The 19,925-nt window shown below is 45.7% G+C and overlaps 1 protein-coding gene across 1 annotated transcript in view; it reads right to left on the bottom strand.

Annotated features, from left to right (window-relative positions):
- The window catches only part of WWTR1 (WW domain containing transcription regulator 1), a 168,950-nt gene that overhangs the window by 62,743 nt on the left and 86,282 nt on the right, over nucleotides 1–19,925 (bottom strand). The window contains exon 2 of the mRNA XM_029061833.1: nucleotides 8,962–9,098. Coding sequence (XP_028917666.1) covers nucleotides 8,962–9,098 — 137 coding nt within the window. The remainder of the gene's footprint in view (nucleotides 1–8,961; nucleotides 9,099–19,925) is intronic.

Genomic DNA, 19,925 nt, shown 5'->3' with positions numbered 1-19,925 from the left:
TACCATGAACTAAGTGCTGGGGTAGATACAAGCTTATCAGATTGGACATGGTCCCTGTCCCACATGGGGCTCATGGTCAATTTTGTCCTCTTTACCTAGATGAGGAAACTGAGGCCCAGAGGGTTAAATGACTTGACTCAGGTCACACTGCCGGCACTGACAGATCTGAGGCTAGAACCCAGACCTCCTGAATACCAGTTCCTTGTTCTTTCAACCGGGCCCCACCAAAACCTTCCAGAAATCTATAAATTTGGGATGTGGGGGGGACTGGATCAAGGATTTGAACCCTGGCAGACTCAGCCACTGAGGGAGCTAAAAGGACAGACAACTCTGCAAATATACCATCTCTACTTTTGTACTTGATCCCTAAAGAACGTTGCATTTATCCTAAAGGGAAATTTATTGCACTGGCATTCCTGGCTTGAAGAACTAGCTTCTAAAGGTCCTATATCTCCAACTCTTTTCACCCTGGTGTTCTGAATCCAGTGAGTTCCTTGTTTGGCAGTAGAAGCTTACAAAGCACAAGGCCAGTTCCTACTCATGAACATCTCCCCACCTACAAAGCCTTAATAAAGTCATGTCGCCTCCAAGGCCTTCCCCGACTAAGCCCCCATTTTCTTACTCCCTCTCCCACCTGTGCTGCCCTTGCAGATACAGATCTGCACCTTTGGATCTGCACTCTTTATTTACCCCATCCTCAGCAATTGCTCAATAAATACCAATGATTGCCTGATTCACTGATAGCTGATGGGTCCTAAAAGCCACGCCAAAGGATGTTTCTTCAATCAATCAATGGTATTTATTGAGCACTTACTGTGTGCAAAGCACTATACTAAGTGCTTGGGAGAGCAATGATGATAATAATAATAATCATAGTATTCGTTAAGTACTTACAATGTGCCAGGGACTGTCAGCTGTGTGACTCTGGGCAAGTCATTTAACTTCTCAGTGCCTCAGTTACCTCATCTGTAAAATGGGGATGAAGACTGTGAGCCCCTCGTGGGACAACCTGATTACCCTATATCTACCCCAGTGCTTAGAACAGTGCTTGGCACATAGTAAGTGCTTAACAAATACCACAATCATTATTATTATTACTAAGCACTGGGATAGATACAAGGTAGCTGGGTTGAATGTAGTCCCTTTCCCATGTGGGGTTCACAGTCTTAATCCCCATTTTACGGATGAGGTAACTGAGGAACAGAGAAGTGAAGTGACTTGGCCAAGGTCACACAGCAGACAAGAGGCAGAGTCAGCATTAGAATCCGGGTCCTTCTGACTCCCGGGCCCGTGCTCTATCCACTAAGCCATATATAAAAGAGTTGGTAGGCACATTCCTTGTCTACAACGAGCCATGTGTAAGATAACGAAAAGTTGGGGAGGAAACTAAGTTGAGGAGTTTGGCTATTTACGTCCCTGCTGCAAATCCACCCTGTGGCTGGAAAAGCAACCGAAGAGGATCGGCATGCTCACCAGGCCTCCCTGAGTTGTGGCATCATCCGGTCAGGTTGTCTGGGTCTGGTAAAATGTTTTAAAGCCACCCCTCTCTCTGAACATTTCCCGCAAGTTGTGAGCATCAGGACGCCCAAGATGCTATTTTCCATCGTGACTCGAGAAGCAGAGCGAGAAACACACACGTGTTTGCAATTTGAAGTACAGATCAGGACGCAGACCTGGAATACTTAAACCCCAGGCTTGTCGGTGGCACATCTTCAAAAGGAAAAAAAAATATATTTTGGTTCCTACAGCACTGAAAAAACACTGAGGGACCAGACAGAGACGGATCCCGTGTCTTGCCAAGAAGGCTGTGAGCCTACTACTGCCTGAGGGTGATTTAACTTATTATCCAGCTTTCATTTTTCCTGTGGTGTCTGGAGGACTCTGGCCCGTTCCCCTGGCCCAGGGCTCATATCCTCCTCCAATAAATTGCTCAATTAAATGTCCAACCCAGGCCCGCACGACAAGCCGTACGAGAGCACGGGAAGCATCACAAAATGGCAGAGTGATGTGTCACTTTCAACTGGAAAATTGAGACATTTGGGTTTGTCTGTTTGATTTGCCCCATTAAACCCCAAACCCTCCCAACTCTCCATATGTTCAGTGTGAATAACCAAAAGACTCCCTGAATCAAAGGAGCATGGGGCCTGGCTGTATTTCAATGCCCGATAAAATAAAATTTAAAAATGGCTGCTTTCAAACTTAGTGGGTTCAAGCAAAGGATTTCTAAGGACTGAACCAATATGTGAATTCATCTGCATTGATGAAGTCCCAAAATGGAGAAGGGGCAGAGAATGAGCAGGCTGTACGAGTGCTAAGCACCCTGCTTGTCTTCAGCTCCCCCTTCCCCACTCCATCTCCCCGACTCGCTCCCTTTGCTCTACCCCCCAGCCCCACAGCACTTGTGCATATGTATATATCTATAATCTATAATACATGTACATACTATAATTCTATTTATTTATATCAATGCCTATTTACTTGTTTTGAAGTGTGCATATAAGGATTGTTTTATCTGTTGCTGAATTGTACTTTCCAAGCGCTCTGCACACAGTAAGTGCTCAATAAATACGATTGAATGAGTGAATATCTATAATTCTATTTATTTATATTGATGCTATTGATGCCTCTTTACTTGTTTTGATGCCTGTCTCCCCCCTACTAGACTTTGAGCTTGTGGTGGGCAGGGAGTGTCTCTCATTGTTGCTGAATTGTATTTTCCAAGTGCTTAGTACAGTGCTTTGCACACAGTAAGCGCTCAATAAATACAATTGAATGAATGAATATGATTGAATGAATGAATGAGCGCTTACTGAGTACAGAGCCCTGCCCTAAGCACTTGCAATAGTACAACACAACAGGGTTGGAGGACAAGAAGCAGCATGGCCTGGGGGAAAGAGTGTGGGCCTGGGAATCAGAGGGGTTCTAATCCTGGCTCTGCTGTATGACCTTCACTTCTCAGTATCTCAGATTCCTCTAAAATAGGGATCCAATTCTTGTTTTCCCACCTGCTTAGAACATAAATGCTTCGTGGGACAGGGACTGTGCCCGATCTGATTAATTTAAATCTAACCCAGGATTCACTACAGTGCTAGGAACATAGTAAGTGCTTAAAAAATACCACTATCATTACTGCTGTTATTATATTATTAAGAAGATTACAGTCTAACAGACTGCTTACTCTTTGGAAGTTCACAAACTTCCTTCTTCAAGAGCCTGCAGTTAGGTCTACCAGAAGACCAGGCTCTTCTCGAGCCTACAGACATGGCCGAAGTGGCACTGCAAGGATGGGATGGAGGTTATTATTGAGATGGGCTTTAAAATTGCCTTTATTTTCCAGGACAACATTCTTCTGGGAATGGGGAAGGGGATGGGCAGACAGAGCAGAGCTCAGGTGGGCTCCAGGGCGGCCTGCCGAGGGCCCGGGTCAGCCGCTGCCCCTGCTTAAATGGCTCTGAAGCTGCTCTACCTTAGGGCACTCTGCCACCCAGGGGCAACTTTGTTCTACCACCCAAGCAGGAAAGGGAGAGAGAGGGACTGAGGAGAGAAGTAGGAAGGAATGGTGATGGAGACCCAGAAATGGTGGCGCAGGGGGTCCCAGAAAGGCAGGCCAACAAGGAAGTATCTGAGAGTAGCTGTAAAGGCTAACACAACAGGCAGAGTGGCTTGGGGTAGCCCCCTCAGCATGTGAAGTGACAGGGAAGGCCACCAGGCCCCGGTCTGGCCTACTCAATAGATTTATGCCTTCTGTGTGGACTGAAGTCCAGGTGTGACTGTAAGACACACTTGGAGCTCATGATCTCACAGTTTTAAGACAAAGTGGGAAATGTGGGCATGTCTGAAACACAACTTCTCATTTCCCCACTTGAGCACTGTCCTTCCCCTGTTTTTCCCAGCACTGTAGACACCACTATCCTCCCCATCTCATAAAACTGTAATTTCGGGTTTATCTTCGACCCATCTCTCTCATTCACCCACATATTCAATCTGTCAACAATTTCTATCCATTCTACCTTCAGAGCATTGTTAACTGCTACTGTGCTGATGCAATCACTTGTCATATCCTGCCTTGACTACTGCATCAGCCTGCTTGCTGACCTTGCCTCCTAACTCTCCCTACTCCAGTCCATAATCCACCTTGCTGTCCAGATCATTTTTCTGAAAAAATTCAGTCCATGTCCGCCCACTCCTCACAAACCTCCAGAGGTTGCCCATCCACCTCCCTTTCAGACAGAAACTCCTTACCATCGGCTATAAAGCACTCGATCAGATCACTCCCTCTTAACTTACTTCACTGACTTCCTACTACACAACTCAACCCACCCACTTTGCTCCTTCTAATGCCCACTTACTCACTGTACTTTGATTTTGTCTATCAACCCCTCACCCACCTCTTCCCTCTGGTCTTACATATACAAAAGACCACCTTCATATACATCAGACTACCTATCTAACCACCTTCGGAGCTTTTTTAAAGTCACATCTCCAAAAGCCGTTCTCTGAATAGGCCTTCTTTTCCCCTTCTCCAGGGACTTTGTCCAACCTGATTAACCTGTATTTATCCCAGCACTTAGTACAGGACTTGGAGCATAGTAAGTGCTTAACAGATACCACTAAAAATAAATAATAATAATAGCAATAATAATCAAGCCCTTCTATAATCAACTCTTCTTCAGGAGGGCTTCCCTCCCTTCTGCACTGCCTAACACTTGGGTACTCACCACACACTCAATCCCACAACACTTAGGTACATATCTGTAATTTATTTATTTCAATGTCTGTCTCACCCTCCTGCCTGAAAGCTTTTTGTGGGCAAGAATGTGTCTACCATCTCCATTGTATTGTACTCTCCCAAGTACTTAGTACAATGTTCTCCATCCAGCAAATCCCCAATAATTACCACTGATTGACTAATTGATTGATTGGGGCATCAAGATCATCATTTGGACTCTCATAGTAACAACTTTGTGGGGAAATATTTTCTCATCTTTCCACCAGAGGATGCTCTCCCCACTCAGAATGTCTGGAAAACCTTCGGCTGTCTGACCAGCCCAAAATTAAAATCTGCTCCATTCTGAAATTCCTTGCTGGGCATCTCAGCAAACACTGCAGTTATTAGGGAGAGGACTATTCAGCAAAAAGTGGACCGGTTGTGCAAAATGCTTTTTGTTTTGAAATCATTTGCAAGTGCACCCATGGTACTGCCAACATGTGCTGCCTGGCCCCCTATCCTAAGCCCTCAAGTAGCCCTAAACCAAACCTTACCCCTATCTCTAATTCTATTTTTAGCCCAGCTTTAACCATAACCCTAACTCTAACTCTAATCTGACCCCTAACCCTAGCTCTTGGACCCACAGATTGGGTCTGAGGGATGGCAACTGTCCCCAGGGATTTGGGCACTTGCTCAAACCAGGCCCTGACAACTGTTCAAGTCTTGAAGAAGGTTTTGCCCTCCTACGCCTCCTCCCTGTCCTCCCTCCTCCTGTCCCTCCTCCTGCCAACAGCTGCTGAGTTGATTCAGTGAGGGTGTGATTTTCATGTCTGGAGGCTGACCAAACAATTGCAAAATGCAATTCACTTATTGTGCCTCCATCTCATCTCTCAGCAGCAACCCCTTGCTCATGCCCTCCCTCTTAGCTGAAACACCCCATCTCTCAATATCCTACAGACCTCTACTCAACCCATCTTTAAAGCATACTAAAATCACATCTCCTCCAAGAGGCCTTCCCTGATTAGCCTCTCTTTTCCCCAGTCTACTTTCCCTCTTTATCCCCTACACTGGGATCCATACCTCATGAATAAGTAGACACTCACTCCACCCTCACCCTGACAGTGCCTACGTACACATCCTTATACTCGGTTGCTTCCCCATCACTCATTCATTCATTCAATCTTATTTATTGAGCGCTTACTGTGTCCAGAGCACTATACTAAGCACTTGGACAGTACAATTCAATTTCTTTTAATGCGTGGACTAGATTATAAGCTCTTTGAGGGCAGGGATCATCATGTCTATCATCTCCACTGTACTGTACTCTCCCGAGTGCTTAGAGCAGTCCTCAGCACACAGAAAGTGCTCAATAAATATCATTGATTGATTGTTTTGCCTATATCATGCAGACTTGTCCTGAGTTTTGTTGATGGGATGGGGTGTGCATTTTCTCTCTCTCTCTCTCTCTCTCTTTCACACACACACACACACACACACACACACAGAGACAGAAACAACTCCATTTCTCACCTTCCTAAAATCCGAAGGAGAACTAAACTCAGAGAACAGCACTGTTCCAGGCAAAGCACATATGAAACCAGAGTACACGTCCCAACCTTTCACCCTTCGAACCCCTGTTTCCGAGAGCTCAAAATAAACATCACTGGGGCCCCAAGCAGCTGGGCTAGAGAAGGCCCAGGCCATGCGGAGCCAGGGGGGTTACCACAGGTGACTCAGCCCAGCCCTCAGATTCTGGATTCAAGTTTCTTCATTCTCGGGACACACCTGCCCAATCTGCCCTGGCCACCCGGCCACAGGCCCACAAACGTTCAAGCAGGGACAGTTGCTTTGAAAGCAAGAGAGATTTATCTTGGGAGTCTGGCCTAGCCTATTAGGGAATGTCAGGGCCCCAGAGGTAGGAAAGCTTTTTCTAAGTAAGAAACATGGGCTCTCACAGTCCTGGATCATTATTTGAACCCTCCGCAGAAAGCTGGGGTTTCAGAGCGACCACCTGGTTTCCACTGCATGGCATCGGCTGGCCCTTGGAAGATTTATTTCTGGGAGTGTGAGCACTTGGGTTAGATTTCCTTGACGGCCCCAGGTTAAAACCTCTTAACCAGCCAGCTCTTCCAGGCACCAGCTTTCTGGCTGCACTTCATGTCTGCAGTCTTCAAGCCGGTCACTCCAGGCTTCCTGGCAACGCAGACTTGAGCTGTAAGCATGGATTCATTTGACTTTAGATTGCCTTTGGCAGAGCCACACTGTCCGGGAGCAGAACCCAGGAACAACTTGTCCAGTTTTACCCTTTTCATTCCTGAATGTCCAGGCTTGGGGTCTCCTTGTGCTCACGAATCTTTCTTTCAGGGAAATGTTCTCTGATGCTCCAGTCCCGATAGGTCTATCATCCGGAAGCCTTTTAACCCATAAAATCTAACATTCAGGAAAAAAAAAATCCTGGATCCTAAAGAAGCTCAAGAAAGATTTCTTCCAGCACTGGGTTTGGCAGCTACAGAGATTACAGTGAAAGCAAATGAAGGGGAAAATACCAAAAACCAAACTCTTAGCATGCTTTCTTGCTTCAATCTAAGGCTGTGCCTTCACATTCTAAGGGAAGGAAGGAGTCAGGGGAATTATCCAGATAGGGCAAATGAGGAAAAGGAGGATTTGAGATTCACGCTGTACTTTTTCGCTCTCTATTCAGGGGTCAAACTCTCAAGTAAAGGGTGATAAAGGCAGGGATATTACCAAGAAGTCACAGTCCCCAATAACCCCAGACCAGTGCCCTGAGGGGGCAGGAGTGTGGCATTCAGAACCATTCAGCCTGAGATACTGAGCTCTGGCACAACTACCTAGAAATCATTCAGGTTGGCAAACCAATCTCTGACAGAAAGGCCCTGAGGGAAGCATACAGATCAATCAGGCTGGCTGGCTAAGCCCTTCCTCCTATTTACCCTCCCTTCTGTGTTGACTGTGATTTTGGGTCCATACCCCTTAAGCACTTGAATATCCACCCCACCTCTACAGCACTTATGAACATATCCATCTGTAATTTATTTTAATGTCTATCTCCCTCTATTCTGTTATGATGATAATAATAATGATAATAATAGTGGTATTTGTTATGTACTTTCTATGTGCCAATTACTAAATGTTGGAGTAGATACAAGATCATCAGGTCCCACATTGGGCTCATAGACTAATTAGGAGGGAGAGCAAGTATTGAATCTCCATTTTGTAAATGAGGGAACTGAGGCACAGAGAAGTTAAGTGACTATCTGTATATGGCTGTAATTTATTTATTTAGTTACCTATTTATTTATATAATATAGCTGTAATTTATTCATTTAGTTATCTATTTATTTATATCATTGTCTCACCCTCTAGACTGTGAGCTCATTGTGGACAGGAATGTGCCTGTTGGTTGGTATTTTGTGCTCTCTCAAGTGCTTAGTACAGTTCTTTGCAGAGAGTAAGTGCTCAATAAATATGACTGAATGAATTAAGTAGCCCACGGTCACATAGCAGAAAAATGGCAGAACCCAGATTAGAACTCAGGTCCTCCGACTCCCAGGCCTGTGCTCTTTGAACTAGGCAACTCTGCTTCCCATAAACCAAGCTCTTTGTGGGCAGGGATCATATCTACATACTTTATTGTACTGTTCTCTTCCAAGTGCTTAGTGTAAGACTCTGCATATTGTCAGCACTCAGTAAGTGTCACTGATTAATTGATTGATTGATTTAGGTTGGCACATGGATCCCTGGCACAGCATCCCTGAGAATGGGCCACAGAATCATTCGAGTCGGCACATCAATCTTTGGCACGACAGCTTTGAAGGTGGCATGCAGAATCATTGAGACTGGCACCCCAATTTGTGGCCCAGTGGCCCAGGGTGGCAGGTTTTCCCTCAGTTCGGCTGCGAACCTGGCCTCCCTCTCAGTCCCTTCACCGTGCACCTACACTTCCGCTGAATGGCTGGGGCACACGATGAGAGAACAGAGGCAGCCTGGGCTGTGGGAGAAGTGACAGTTCTTCCCATCTCCCTTGATTCCCCCACAGGCATGGAATACACCAGGAAGAATCCTTGCCTCTGCTTATCCCAACTGTCATGACTTTGATCTCAAAAGTTGAAGAGAAAGGAGAGAAGAAGATATCATGGTAGCCTGGGATGAGGAAGGACTTTGAGGCAGCTGCTTGTGCTGAGGTGAGGGCGCCTTGGACCCCCGAAGCCCGATAAGACGAGGTTCGTGCTCACCGAGATTGGGTTGGGAAATGGTCATTGATCTCTGAGGCATCGGCGTCGAAGTTGTTGCAGGATGGAGGCTCAGATGATTCAGGGGCTGATTCATCGTCTTCCGAGGGTCTTGCCATGTCGTAATCTTCTCTATGTGGCTGAAAAAAGGAAAGGGAAGATTTTTTATCTTATGGCACGCTCTGCCCCACACTTTCTTTTTTATGGTATTTGTTAAGTGCTTACTATGTGCCAGGCACTGTACTAAACGCTGGAGTAGATATGAGCTAAACAGATTGGACACAGTCTACATCTCACATGGAGCTCACAACCTTAATCCCTATTTTAGTAATGATAATAATAATAATAATAATGATAATAATAATTGTGGTATTTATTAAGCGCTTATTATGTGCCAAGCACTGTTCTAAGCACTGGGGTAGATACAAGGTAATCCAGTTGTCCCACTTGGGGCTCACAGTCTTAATCCCCATTTTACAGATAAGGTAACCACAACACAGAGAAGTTAAGTAACTTGCCCAAGGTCACACAGGTGACAAGCGGCGGAGTCGGGATTCAAGTTGGACACGGTCTCTGTCTCACTCTAAGAAGGAGGGAAGAGAGGTATTAACTCCCCATTTTAGGGATGAAGAAACTGAGGCCCAGAGAAGTGAAGCAACATGCCCTAGGTCACTCAGCAGGCGAGTGGAAGAGCTGGGATAAGAACCCAGGTCCTCTGATTCTCAGACCCGGGCTCCATCCACTAAGGGAAGGAGACCTCAGGACAGGCCATGCCAGGGCTTAGCCCAGGCACCCTGACAGTGGCATAGGCAGCTGGTACTCATCCACCTACCCACCCCTTCATTCAACACAGGTGAACTTTTCCATACCAGACTTTTTCACACCCACAGGTGAATTTCAGAATTTCACTCTCAGAGGTTTCTTCTTTCAATATGAAAGACAACAGAGTATGTGTGTGCGTGTGTGTGTTTTTGCGTGTACCCTCATCCTAATATTAATGATCTGAGCCAGCCCATAACCCTGCAGTGGATTGCCACAGGTAGGGCCTGGTAACTTGTTGAGGGGCGGGGCTCTTGAGCAGGTCCCCAAGATGACCAAGGCCCACAGACCAACCTCTGCAATCAAGGTCACTGAGCTGAAATGACAGATACGGCCCTGTGGACAGAGCACAGGCCTAGAAGTCAAAAGAACCTGGGTTCTAATCCCAGTTCTGATACTTATCTGCTGTGCCTTTGGGCAAGTCACTTCACTTCTCTGTGCCGCAGTTATCACATTGGTAAAATGGAGATTAAGACTGTAAGCTCCATGTGGGACACGGACTGGGTCCAACTGATTAGCTTGTATCTGCCCCAGAACCTATTAAAGTGTCTGGCAAACAGTAAGTGCTTAACAAACACAATAAAAAAGGTCTATCTTCCAATCACCCTTGCACCGGGTGGAACTGCAATGGCCATTAAAGCAGCCGACAATGTCCGCTCGGATCCTTGTTATCATTTCAATACACTGTGGAGCTCGCCCATTCTAGAAATGGCCCATGTGTGAGGCTGTGAAAAGAGTGGTAAGCGGACCAGGTCCCTGTCTTCTACTGTCTACTCGGGTGACGTGGAAGGGGATAAAGGAAATATAAGTTAGTTCTGCACTAGCAAATGCATCCAGACAGTTGAGGCAGAAAGTATACTCAGGTATATCAGAATGCACATTTTCCTTATGTGTTTAGCTAGAACTTGATGGTATGAGTAGGGAATGATCTCTTGGCAATGCAAGCCTGTCCGGATACAGCGAAGCGTGGTGTATGAAGAAATGGTTGTAAAATAGCATGTGCCGTTGGAGTCAGTGAATATTACAATGCGGGTTTTCTTTGACATGGGTGCAAAACACAAGCTCTGCATTCTACAGTTGGGTTTGTTTAAATGGTGGGACTAGATTATCTGAATCACTGAGGAAAGCTACTTTTGGGGACACGGATTATCCAGATAATGTGCACGTGTCCATTGTTCAATCAACCATATTTACTGAGCGATTACTGGATACATGGTCTGCTTGATCCAGTTTTAGTACTGCAAAGTCTGTTGGGCACTCCAGGTTTCCCTCCTTCCAAACACTTTCCTCTAATCTCTTAACTGGAGTTGAGGGGTAGTTCAAAATTCACCATCCATCGAGACCCAAGGCTCAGTTCCCTACGCACTGAGCCACAGTGACTAATTACAGAATGTCACAGCCGGTGACTCACTCACTATATCTGTTCCAGAATATGTCCACTTTTACCCTCCCCATCTTCTAAACCTTTTTATCTTTGTGAAAGTTTATGGTCGTCTTCCTTACGAAGAACAGCATACTCTTATTGCAACTTCCTCCTCAGCCCTGGGCCCCTTATTTACTTTCATCAGAGACGAAGGACTGCTTGTTGATTCAGTGAAGATTTGGGTGGCTCAGAGATTTGAAGTCAGAGCTCTCTCGCTCTACCTAGAAGCACTCACTGCTGAGGTGGCATCTAAGCCCCGCCCCCTCAGTGAGTGAAGTAGGGGCACAATCTTCATCCTCTTTAAAACATCAGGGACTTTCCTGTTTCAGGATGGTGGATAAGGAAGAGGGAAAGAGAAGGGGCAGAGGCCTCCAGAAGCTGCTCCAGTAGGTTAGCTTCATTATTTCATTAGTAATTGTTCCTGTATTTGTTCCTACACAGAATTTTAAGCTTCTTGTGGGGAGGGATTCATTCATTCATTCATTTGTATTTATTGAGCACCTACTGTGTGCAGTGCACTGTACTAAGCACTTTGGAGAGCAAAATACAACAATAAACAGTGACATTCCCTGCCCACAACAAGCTTATTCAATCATATTCATATTTACTGAGCACTTAATATGCCAACAAATAGAGACATTCCTGCCCACAATGAGCTCATAGTCTAGAGGAGGGCATAGTCTAAGAGGGGGAGACAGACATGTACATAAGTGTTGTGGGGCTGGGAGGGGAAAGAGCAAAGGGGGCAAGTCCAGGTGATGCAGAAGGGAGTGGGAGATGAGGAAAAGAGGAAAAGGAAATTTCTTCCATTTTTCTCTTTGTCTATTCCCAAACCTCTAGTAAAGAGTTATGCACAAAATAGGCTCCTAACAAATGATAGTAAAGAATTAATAAAATCAAAGAAAACTGCAGGGTCCATGGGTTCCTCTATTGTGGCAGCCCCCAAGTCCTGATGTAAGCTGTTGTCCCAGCAATCAAATTTGATAGACATGCCCTTAGACCCACCACAAATCACTAGGATTCCTCTACCCCACTGGCTCTGGGCCACAACTCGTGATTCTGAGTGCTCAGACCTCTGTCCTGGCCTTTACCATAGCTAGAAATCCTTTACACTGAAACTGTCGTTGCCTTCATTACCATCAACAGCACTGATCGCACTCCCTCCTGAGTGCAAAGCTTGTGAACACACCATAGAAATAAAAAACACATCCTTGCCCTCCAGAAACTTACTGTCTAGGGACATAGATCTGCTTATATGCACTGATTTACTCTGAGATGCTGCAGCCTCTCTATGGCTACAAAATCCTGGGTTTCAAAGGAATACAGCACAGTGCATTACTCTGCATGGGAAAGCCTCACTCTCTGAGGGTGTCCCAGTCATTCATTCATTCAATAGTATTTATTGAGCACTTTACTATGTCCACAGCACTGTACTAAGCATTTGGAATGAACAATTCGGCCACAGATAGAGACAATCCCTGCCCAACGACGGGCTCAGTCTAACCGGGGGAGACAGACAGCAAAGCAAAACGGAACAAAACAAAAACAACATCATCACGATCAAGTCATTACCAAAAAATAAAATTACTGAGTAGTCCCGAGCCACAGGAGACCACGGTCTGTGTTGCTGTTGTCACCAGACAAGGGGCCATAAGGGAATCACGTATTTCCCTCTAGACTGTAAGTTAGCTGTGGGCAGGGAACGTTTCTACAAACTCTGTTACGTTGTACTCTCCCAAGGGCTTAGTACAGTGGTCTACACATAGTTAATGCTCAATAAGTGATTGATTGATTCCAGGCTCTCCAACAATAGACAGGCCTCTAAGGCAGCAGGTCGGAGGGGGAGCTGAAGAGGTGGGAATGGGGAGGCTACGCTGACCCCCGATTGACGCTTTTGCGGGCTATGGGTTCCTCATGGGGCTATAGGAGGTGCAAACTTGCTTCTCCCTTTTACCTCACAAGTGTTCTTTGTAACAAAGTGCTCTGCATACACTAAGCAGTTTATAAATACGATCAATTGAATAAATGAAAACTCTGGTCCAACCTAGCAGGTCTAGTGTGATGTCCACCCTCACCTCCAGCCAACCAATCTCTCCTCTTTGACCTACCAAATCTTAAACTCCAAATCTTACACTCTGCCTTCTGCTTCACCATCTCATCCCCAACTCTCTCCCCACAAACCCTGAATCACTTCCTTTTCTGTGTATCAGGCTATAAAATCTTCCTCTTTACTTACCCTGCTATTTCCAATACCATGTCTGCCACTTGCCTGCTGTGTGACCTTTCGCATAACTTTCTCTGTGCCTCAGATCCCTCATCTGTAAAATGGGGATTCACTACCTATTCTTCCTCCTACTTAAACTGTGAGTCCCATGAAGGACAGGAACTGCATCCAACCTGATTATCTTGTATCTACCATAGTGTTTTGTCACATAGTAAGCACCTAACAAATACCATAGTTATTATTATCATTATAATCATTATTTCTACCAACCCTGCCTCTCCCCTCACCTCGGTTTTACTCCCTTAGAAACAGAGACATTTGGCATTTGACCCACTTAGCTCTCGCATTTTTCCTCCTCCCTCCCCCACTTCCCCACATCTGGGGAAAAGTTTTAACTTGTTTGGGCAGACTTTCCCTTTGTCAACGCTACCTGTTGGCCCAGGCCAGTGTTCCCAAGGAGCTCTGGGTAAAAGATGAAATCTAAAAATAAATCCAGTCAGCTTATATAGCTCAGGCCACCTGGAGCCAGCTGGGTGCGGGGACTCCCCATGGCCGGGAGCATATTTGACCTCTCTGGCTGCTTCTGCACGGTCGCTTTTATCGCGCTAGTTTAAGGGTACAGTCCATCTTTACTCCTGCTGCATTTTCTTCCCTTCCCCAACCTAGTCCAGCGTCCTCAGGATCGACTTCCAGGGCCACCAACTTCAAGATTGGCAACTATGGGGCCTGCTAGACAAATGGAGAAAACTCTATGATACACATACCAGAACGACTTTATGACAGGAATTGGGATGTTCTGATAATAATAACTGTGGTATTTGTTAAGTGTTTACTATGTGCTGGGCACAGTACCAAGTGCTGGGGTGGATACAAGCAAATCGGGTAAGACACAGTTGGGCTCACAGTCTTAATCCCCATTTTACAGATGTGGTAACTGAGGCACACAGAAGTGAAATGACTTGCCCAAGGTCACACAGCAGAAGAGTGGTGGAGCCAGGAATAGAACCCATGACCTTCTCACTCCCAGGGCCATGTGCAATCTAGTGCTCCATGCTGCTTATCATATTAAGCGCTTGGGAGAGTACAATGGAACAATATAATAGACACATTCCCTGCTCTGACAAGCTTAACATCTAGAGGGGGAGACAGACATTAATGTAAATAAATTACAGATATTTAGGAGTTCAGATATTTAGGAGGATATTTATGGTGCTTTAGGATTGCAGTTCAAATGAATATGCAGTGCAGAAGGGTGGAGAAACGAGGTGCTTGACGCTTCTGCCTCTGGCCTGGAACGCCCGCCCTCTCCGTACCTGACAGATGATCACTCGCTCCACCTTCAAAATCTTATTAAAAGCACATCTCCTCCAAGAAGCCTCCCCTGACTAAGCTCTCATTTCTTCTTTTCCTACTCCTTTCTGTGTCGCCCTTCCACTTGAATTTGCACCCTTGATTCACCACTTCCTCAGTCCCACAGCATTTATGTACTAAATGGGACCCGAAGAAGGGGACAATGGTAGTTGGTCAGATGTAAAAGGGGAGGGATATGTGGGAAGGAGAAAGGGCAAGAACAAGTCATTGCATAGAGGGACTGCACAGTGCCCTCGCCCAGTGGGGAGTAGGGTCAGAGTCAGCCCGAGATCACACAAAAATCCCAAACACTCTGTGCTTCATCTTGGCTGCCTCTGACTCTGAATGCTGTCTAGGAAGCAATGGGCCTGGGAATTGGCTTTTTATAGCATTTTTCAAGCCCTGCAGATATAAATATCCTCTCCTTCTCTTTCCCCCTCATTCTGGAAGCAGCATGGCCAGCGGGAAGTAGTGTAGCCTCGTAGCCAGACCACAAGGGCTTGAGAGTCAGAGGATGTGGGTGCTAATCCTGGCTCCACCACTTGTCTGCTGTATGATCTTGGGCAAGTCACTTAACATCTCTGGGCCTCAGTTGCCTCATCTGTAAAATGGGCTTTAAGACTGTAAGCCCCACGTGGGACAGGGGCTATGTCCAACCTGATTACTCTGTATCTACCGCAATGCTTAGAACCATGCTTGGAACATAGGAAACACTTAACAAATACCTTTATTATTATTAGAACTTATTCAGTGCAGTTCATTCTACTGCAGGGCTCAGGACCCACATCAATCCAGTAGATTACTTGGACTGTGAGCCTTGAGTGGGACAACTATGTCCAATCTGATTATCGTGTATCTACCAGCACTCACTACAGTGTCTGATGTATAGCAAGTGCTTAACAAATATCACAATTATTAGACAGCATGGTGTAGTGGATAGAGCATGGGCCTGGGAGTCAGAAGGACCTCGGTTCTAATCCCGGGTCCTTCACTTCTCTGGGCCTTTGTTACCTCATCTGTAAAAGGGGGAATAAGACTGTGAGTCTTATGTAACACAGGGCCTGTGTCTGACCTGATCTGCTTGTATCCTCCCCAGAACTTAGGAGATATACAACAATCATCATCAATCATCATCTGGATCTGGTAGTCTCCCCTGGCACCCGCTGGAGGAAAAATAATAGACAAAGGTCGCCGGCCTCTGGGAAGGACCATCCCCATTCCTCTCCCAATAGGCCGGCTGCAGAAGAGCAGGGGAACACAAGCTGGGAAACAGAAAGAGAAAAAACACTTGTAACCTCCCACATGGCTCCTGGGTGGAGTTGAGGTGTGTGGAGAAATCCCCTACACTCAGTCCCTGCAAGGTGGACACAATTTCCTGTTTATCTCTTTGCCCAAAGCAGCTCTTCCCCTGTTGCCTGCTACCTCTCTGTCCCTCCCACTACCTGGGATTCTCTATGTTTTCATTTCAGTAAATAACTCAGCAGCTACTATATAATGAGCCACTCTATAATGGGGGACAACTCTCTCTCTCTCTCTCTCTCTATATATATATATATACGTATATCATTAGCATGGTCTCTTTCTCTTCTATATATATGTATGCATATCATCCAGCGCTCTCTCTCTCTATATATATACATATACATGTGTGTGTGTGTGTGTGTGTGTATGCACTCAGCTGATTTATAATTGGGTCTGATCAATTCTTTCCACAAGATAATACTCATTCAAAATGCATAGTTTAACTTGCCCAATTTGAGCAAGGTATTGCTAGATAAAACCTTCCCCAGAAAAGGTACAGATTTAGAAATCTGTCCTTCTGTGAGGAAAGTCTGATGCACCCAGCTAGATATCTAGGAAGCCAATCAGATAGCCCACAACCTGTCAGAACTTGTTTTGGTTTCTATCTGCCAGTCAGTCACCTAAAATGGCAGCCACTATTTACCCTCGCTGACTAGCGGGGACAGCATGCTTCAACTCTTCATATATAGCCACAGCATTTGTTATACCAAATGCCTGCCTTCAGAAGTCTACTTCGGTAACAATCAATCAATCAATTATATTAATAATGTTGGTATTTGTTAAACGCTTACTATGTGCACAGCACTGTTCTAAGCACTGGGGAAGATACAGGGTAATCAGGTTGTCCCACGTGAGGCTCACAGTTAATCCTCATTTTACAGATGAGGTAACTGAGGTCCAGAGAAGTGAAGTGACTTGCCCACAGTCACACAGCTGACAAGTGGCAGAGGCGGAACTCGAACCCACGACATCTGACTCCCAAGCCCGGGCTCTTGCCACAGAGCCACCCTGCTTCTCTATTCGCTGAGTACTCACTGTACACAGAGCACTGTAACTGATGGTATTTGTTAAGTGCTTTGTTAGGACTTACTGTTCTAAGTGCTAGGATAGATTCATCCTAATCAGGTTGGACACCATTCCTGTTCCACATGGGGTTCACAGTCTTAATCCCTATTTTCCAGATAAGGGAAATGAGGAACAGAGAAGCTAAGTGACTTGCCCAAGGTCACAAAGCAGATGAGTGGTGGAGCCGGGATTAGAAGCCAAGTCCTTCTGACTTCCAGGACCATACTCTATCCACTGTACTAACCTCAAGTGAGAGTACAATAGAACAGAGTCGGTAGATAAGGTTCCTTTCCACAACGAGTTTAGAGTCCAGAGACAGACAAGGCCTTTCCTCTGAATCCTAAAACATTATTTCCCTAATGGGGCTGACATTCATACAATAATAAAGATATCATTTTTCTCATTCAGACTGGGGCAGGTATTGCGTGCCATCACCGAAACTGTCAGTCCTGCAGAAGCTGCTCTTTATGATATATGAAGCTACAATTTCTATCCTCTAATTGACTTAATAAATGGTATACTCCTTTTTGTCATTTTTCTCAGGTAGAAAACACTGACTCATTCAAAAATGAAACAAAAATGACTCAGAATTTTCTGGTTTTGCCATTTGGATATTGCAGTGGTAAGTCACAAAGTTAGAAATCACGGGGGGGAAGGAGTGCATGAATAAGACTTCCTGGTGCTTCTATCAGCATCCCTAAAACCTTAGTTTCTTGTCCTGTATGTAAAGTTGTCTTACTAATAATAATGTTATTTGTTAAAGCCTTACTATGGGCCACGCACTGAACCAAGCACTGAGGTAGATACAGGATCAGGTCAGACACAGTCTGACACAGTTAATAATAATAATAATAATATTGGTATGTGTTAAGTGCTTACGTGTCCCAGGCACTTTACTAAGAGCTGGGGTAGATACAAGCAAACTGGGTTGGACATAGTCCTTGTCCCACATGAGGCTCCCAGTCTCAAGCCCCATTTCACAGATGAGGTAACTGAGGCCCAGAGAAGTGAAGTGATTTACCCAACGTCACACAGCAGACAGGTGGCAGAGCCAAGATTAGAACCCGGATCCTCTGACTACTAGGCCCATGCTCTTTCTACTAGACTATGCTGTTTCTCAATGTTCACAAATGCACAAATGTTAAAAACAAGCAAAATCTGAAAAGGGCAAATATAATTTTGCATTTGATCAATGGTATTTATTGAGCGCTTACCATGTACAGAGCACTGAACTAAGCACTTGGGAGCGTACATACTGTAATAACAATATAACAGACATATTCCCTGCCCATAATGATTTACAATCTTGAGGATGAGCTTACAGTCTAGAGGATCTAGGTTTGTGACCTATGGGTTTGTGATTGGAAAAAGGTAGTTAGTAGTAGTAGTAGTAGTAGTAGCAGCAATATATTTGCTAAACACTTAGTAAGTGCCAAGCACAGTTCAAAATACTGTTACAAGTTAATCAGGTCAGACACCCACCCCATCCCACTTGGGGCTCACAGTCTCAGTAGGAAGGAGAACAGGCATTGGATCCTCATTTTACAGATGAGAACACTTAGGCCCAGAGAAGATGTGACCTTACCCAAGGTCACTCAGCAGACAAGTGGCAGAGCTGGAATTAGAACCCAGATCCTCTGACTCCTAGGCCCGTGTTCTTTCCACTAGGCCTCACTGCTCCTCAGTAAATGAAACTGAGCTCTTGTGAGAAAGAGGAGGCAGGTTCTACACAGCTTTAGGACTGGATTCAAGACTGTTTTCGTACTGGGTTCTTTCAACATGATTTAAGGGTGACCAGCCTGCCCTGGCCTCCCGGGCAGCAGCTGCACATTTTGCAGGCTCACGCTGCTCCTCCAGGTTTCCCACTAAGTCTAAGCCAGGCACAGAGCTCCCTGTCCTTGGCTTGGGAAACGCAGGTGGGGCACCCCCAACTCATGGGAACTCAGATCGAGCTGGTTCTGTGATGCCCAGACTCACGAGGTGCAGCTGGGTAGGAGGTGACCAGCAGACGGTCCCTGTCTACAGTCTGCCCTGGAGGGGCCGCCTGGTCAATGGCATCTGTAACCGTTGGGGACTTCTTCACTCTGTTGGGCCACCTGGAATCTGGAACATCTCAATGCCACCCACACTTTCCGAGTCCAAGCTGCACCCCAACTCTGAGGGCAGTCTCCTAGCATTGCAGATCAATCATTCATTCATTCATTCAAAAGTATTTATTAAGCGCTTACTATGTGCAGAGCACTGTACTAAGCACTTGGAATGTACAAATTGGTAACAGATAGAGACAGTACCTGCCTTTGACAGGCTTACAGTCTAATCGGGGGAGACGGACAGACAAGAACAATGGCAATAAACAGAATCAAGGGGAAGAACATCTCATTAAAACAATAGCAAATTAATAGAATCAAGGTCAAGTACATCTCATTAACAAAATGAATGGGGTAATGAAGATATATGCAGCTGAACGGACGAGTACAGTGTTGAGGGGATGGGACGGAAGAGGGGGAGGAGCAGAGGGAAAGGGGGGAGAAGAGGGTTTAGCTGTGGAGAGGTGACGGGGGGGTAGAGGGAGCAGAGGGAAAAGGGGAGCTCAGTCTGGGAAGGCCTCTTGGAGGAGGTGAGCTATGATTTTCAGTCAATGATATTTATCGAATGTTTACAGCTTGCACTGCAGACATCCAGCACTCCATCACCTTGCCCCCTCCTACCTCACCTCGCTTCTCTCCTACAACCCACCTCACACACTTCACTCCTCTTGTGCTAACCTACCCATTGTGCCTCCAT

Source organism: Ornithorhynchus anatinus, chromosome 1, assembly GCF_004115215.2.
Source record: "Ornithorhynchus anatinus isolate Pmale09 chromosome 1, mOrnAna1.pri.v4, whole genome shotgun sequence".
Lineage (NCBI taxonomy): Eukaryota > Metazoa > Chordata > Mammalia > Monotremata > Ornithorhynchidae > Ornithorhynchus > Ornithorhynchus anatinus.
The sequence above is the reverse complement of the archived record's forward strand: the minus strand, read 5'-3'. Positions and strand labels throughout refer to the sequence as shown.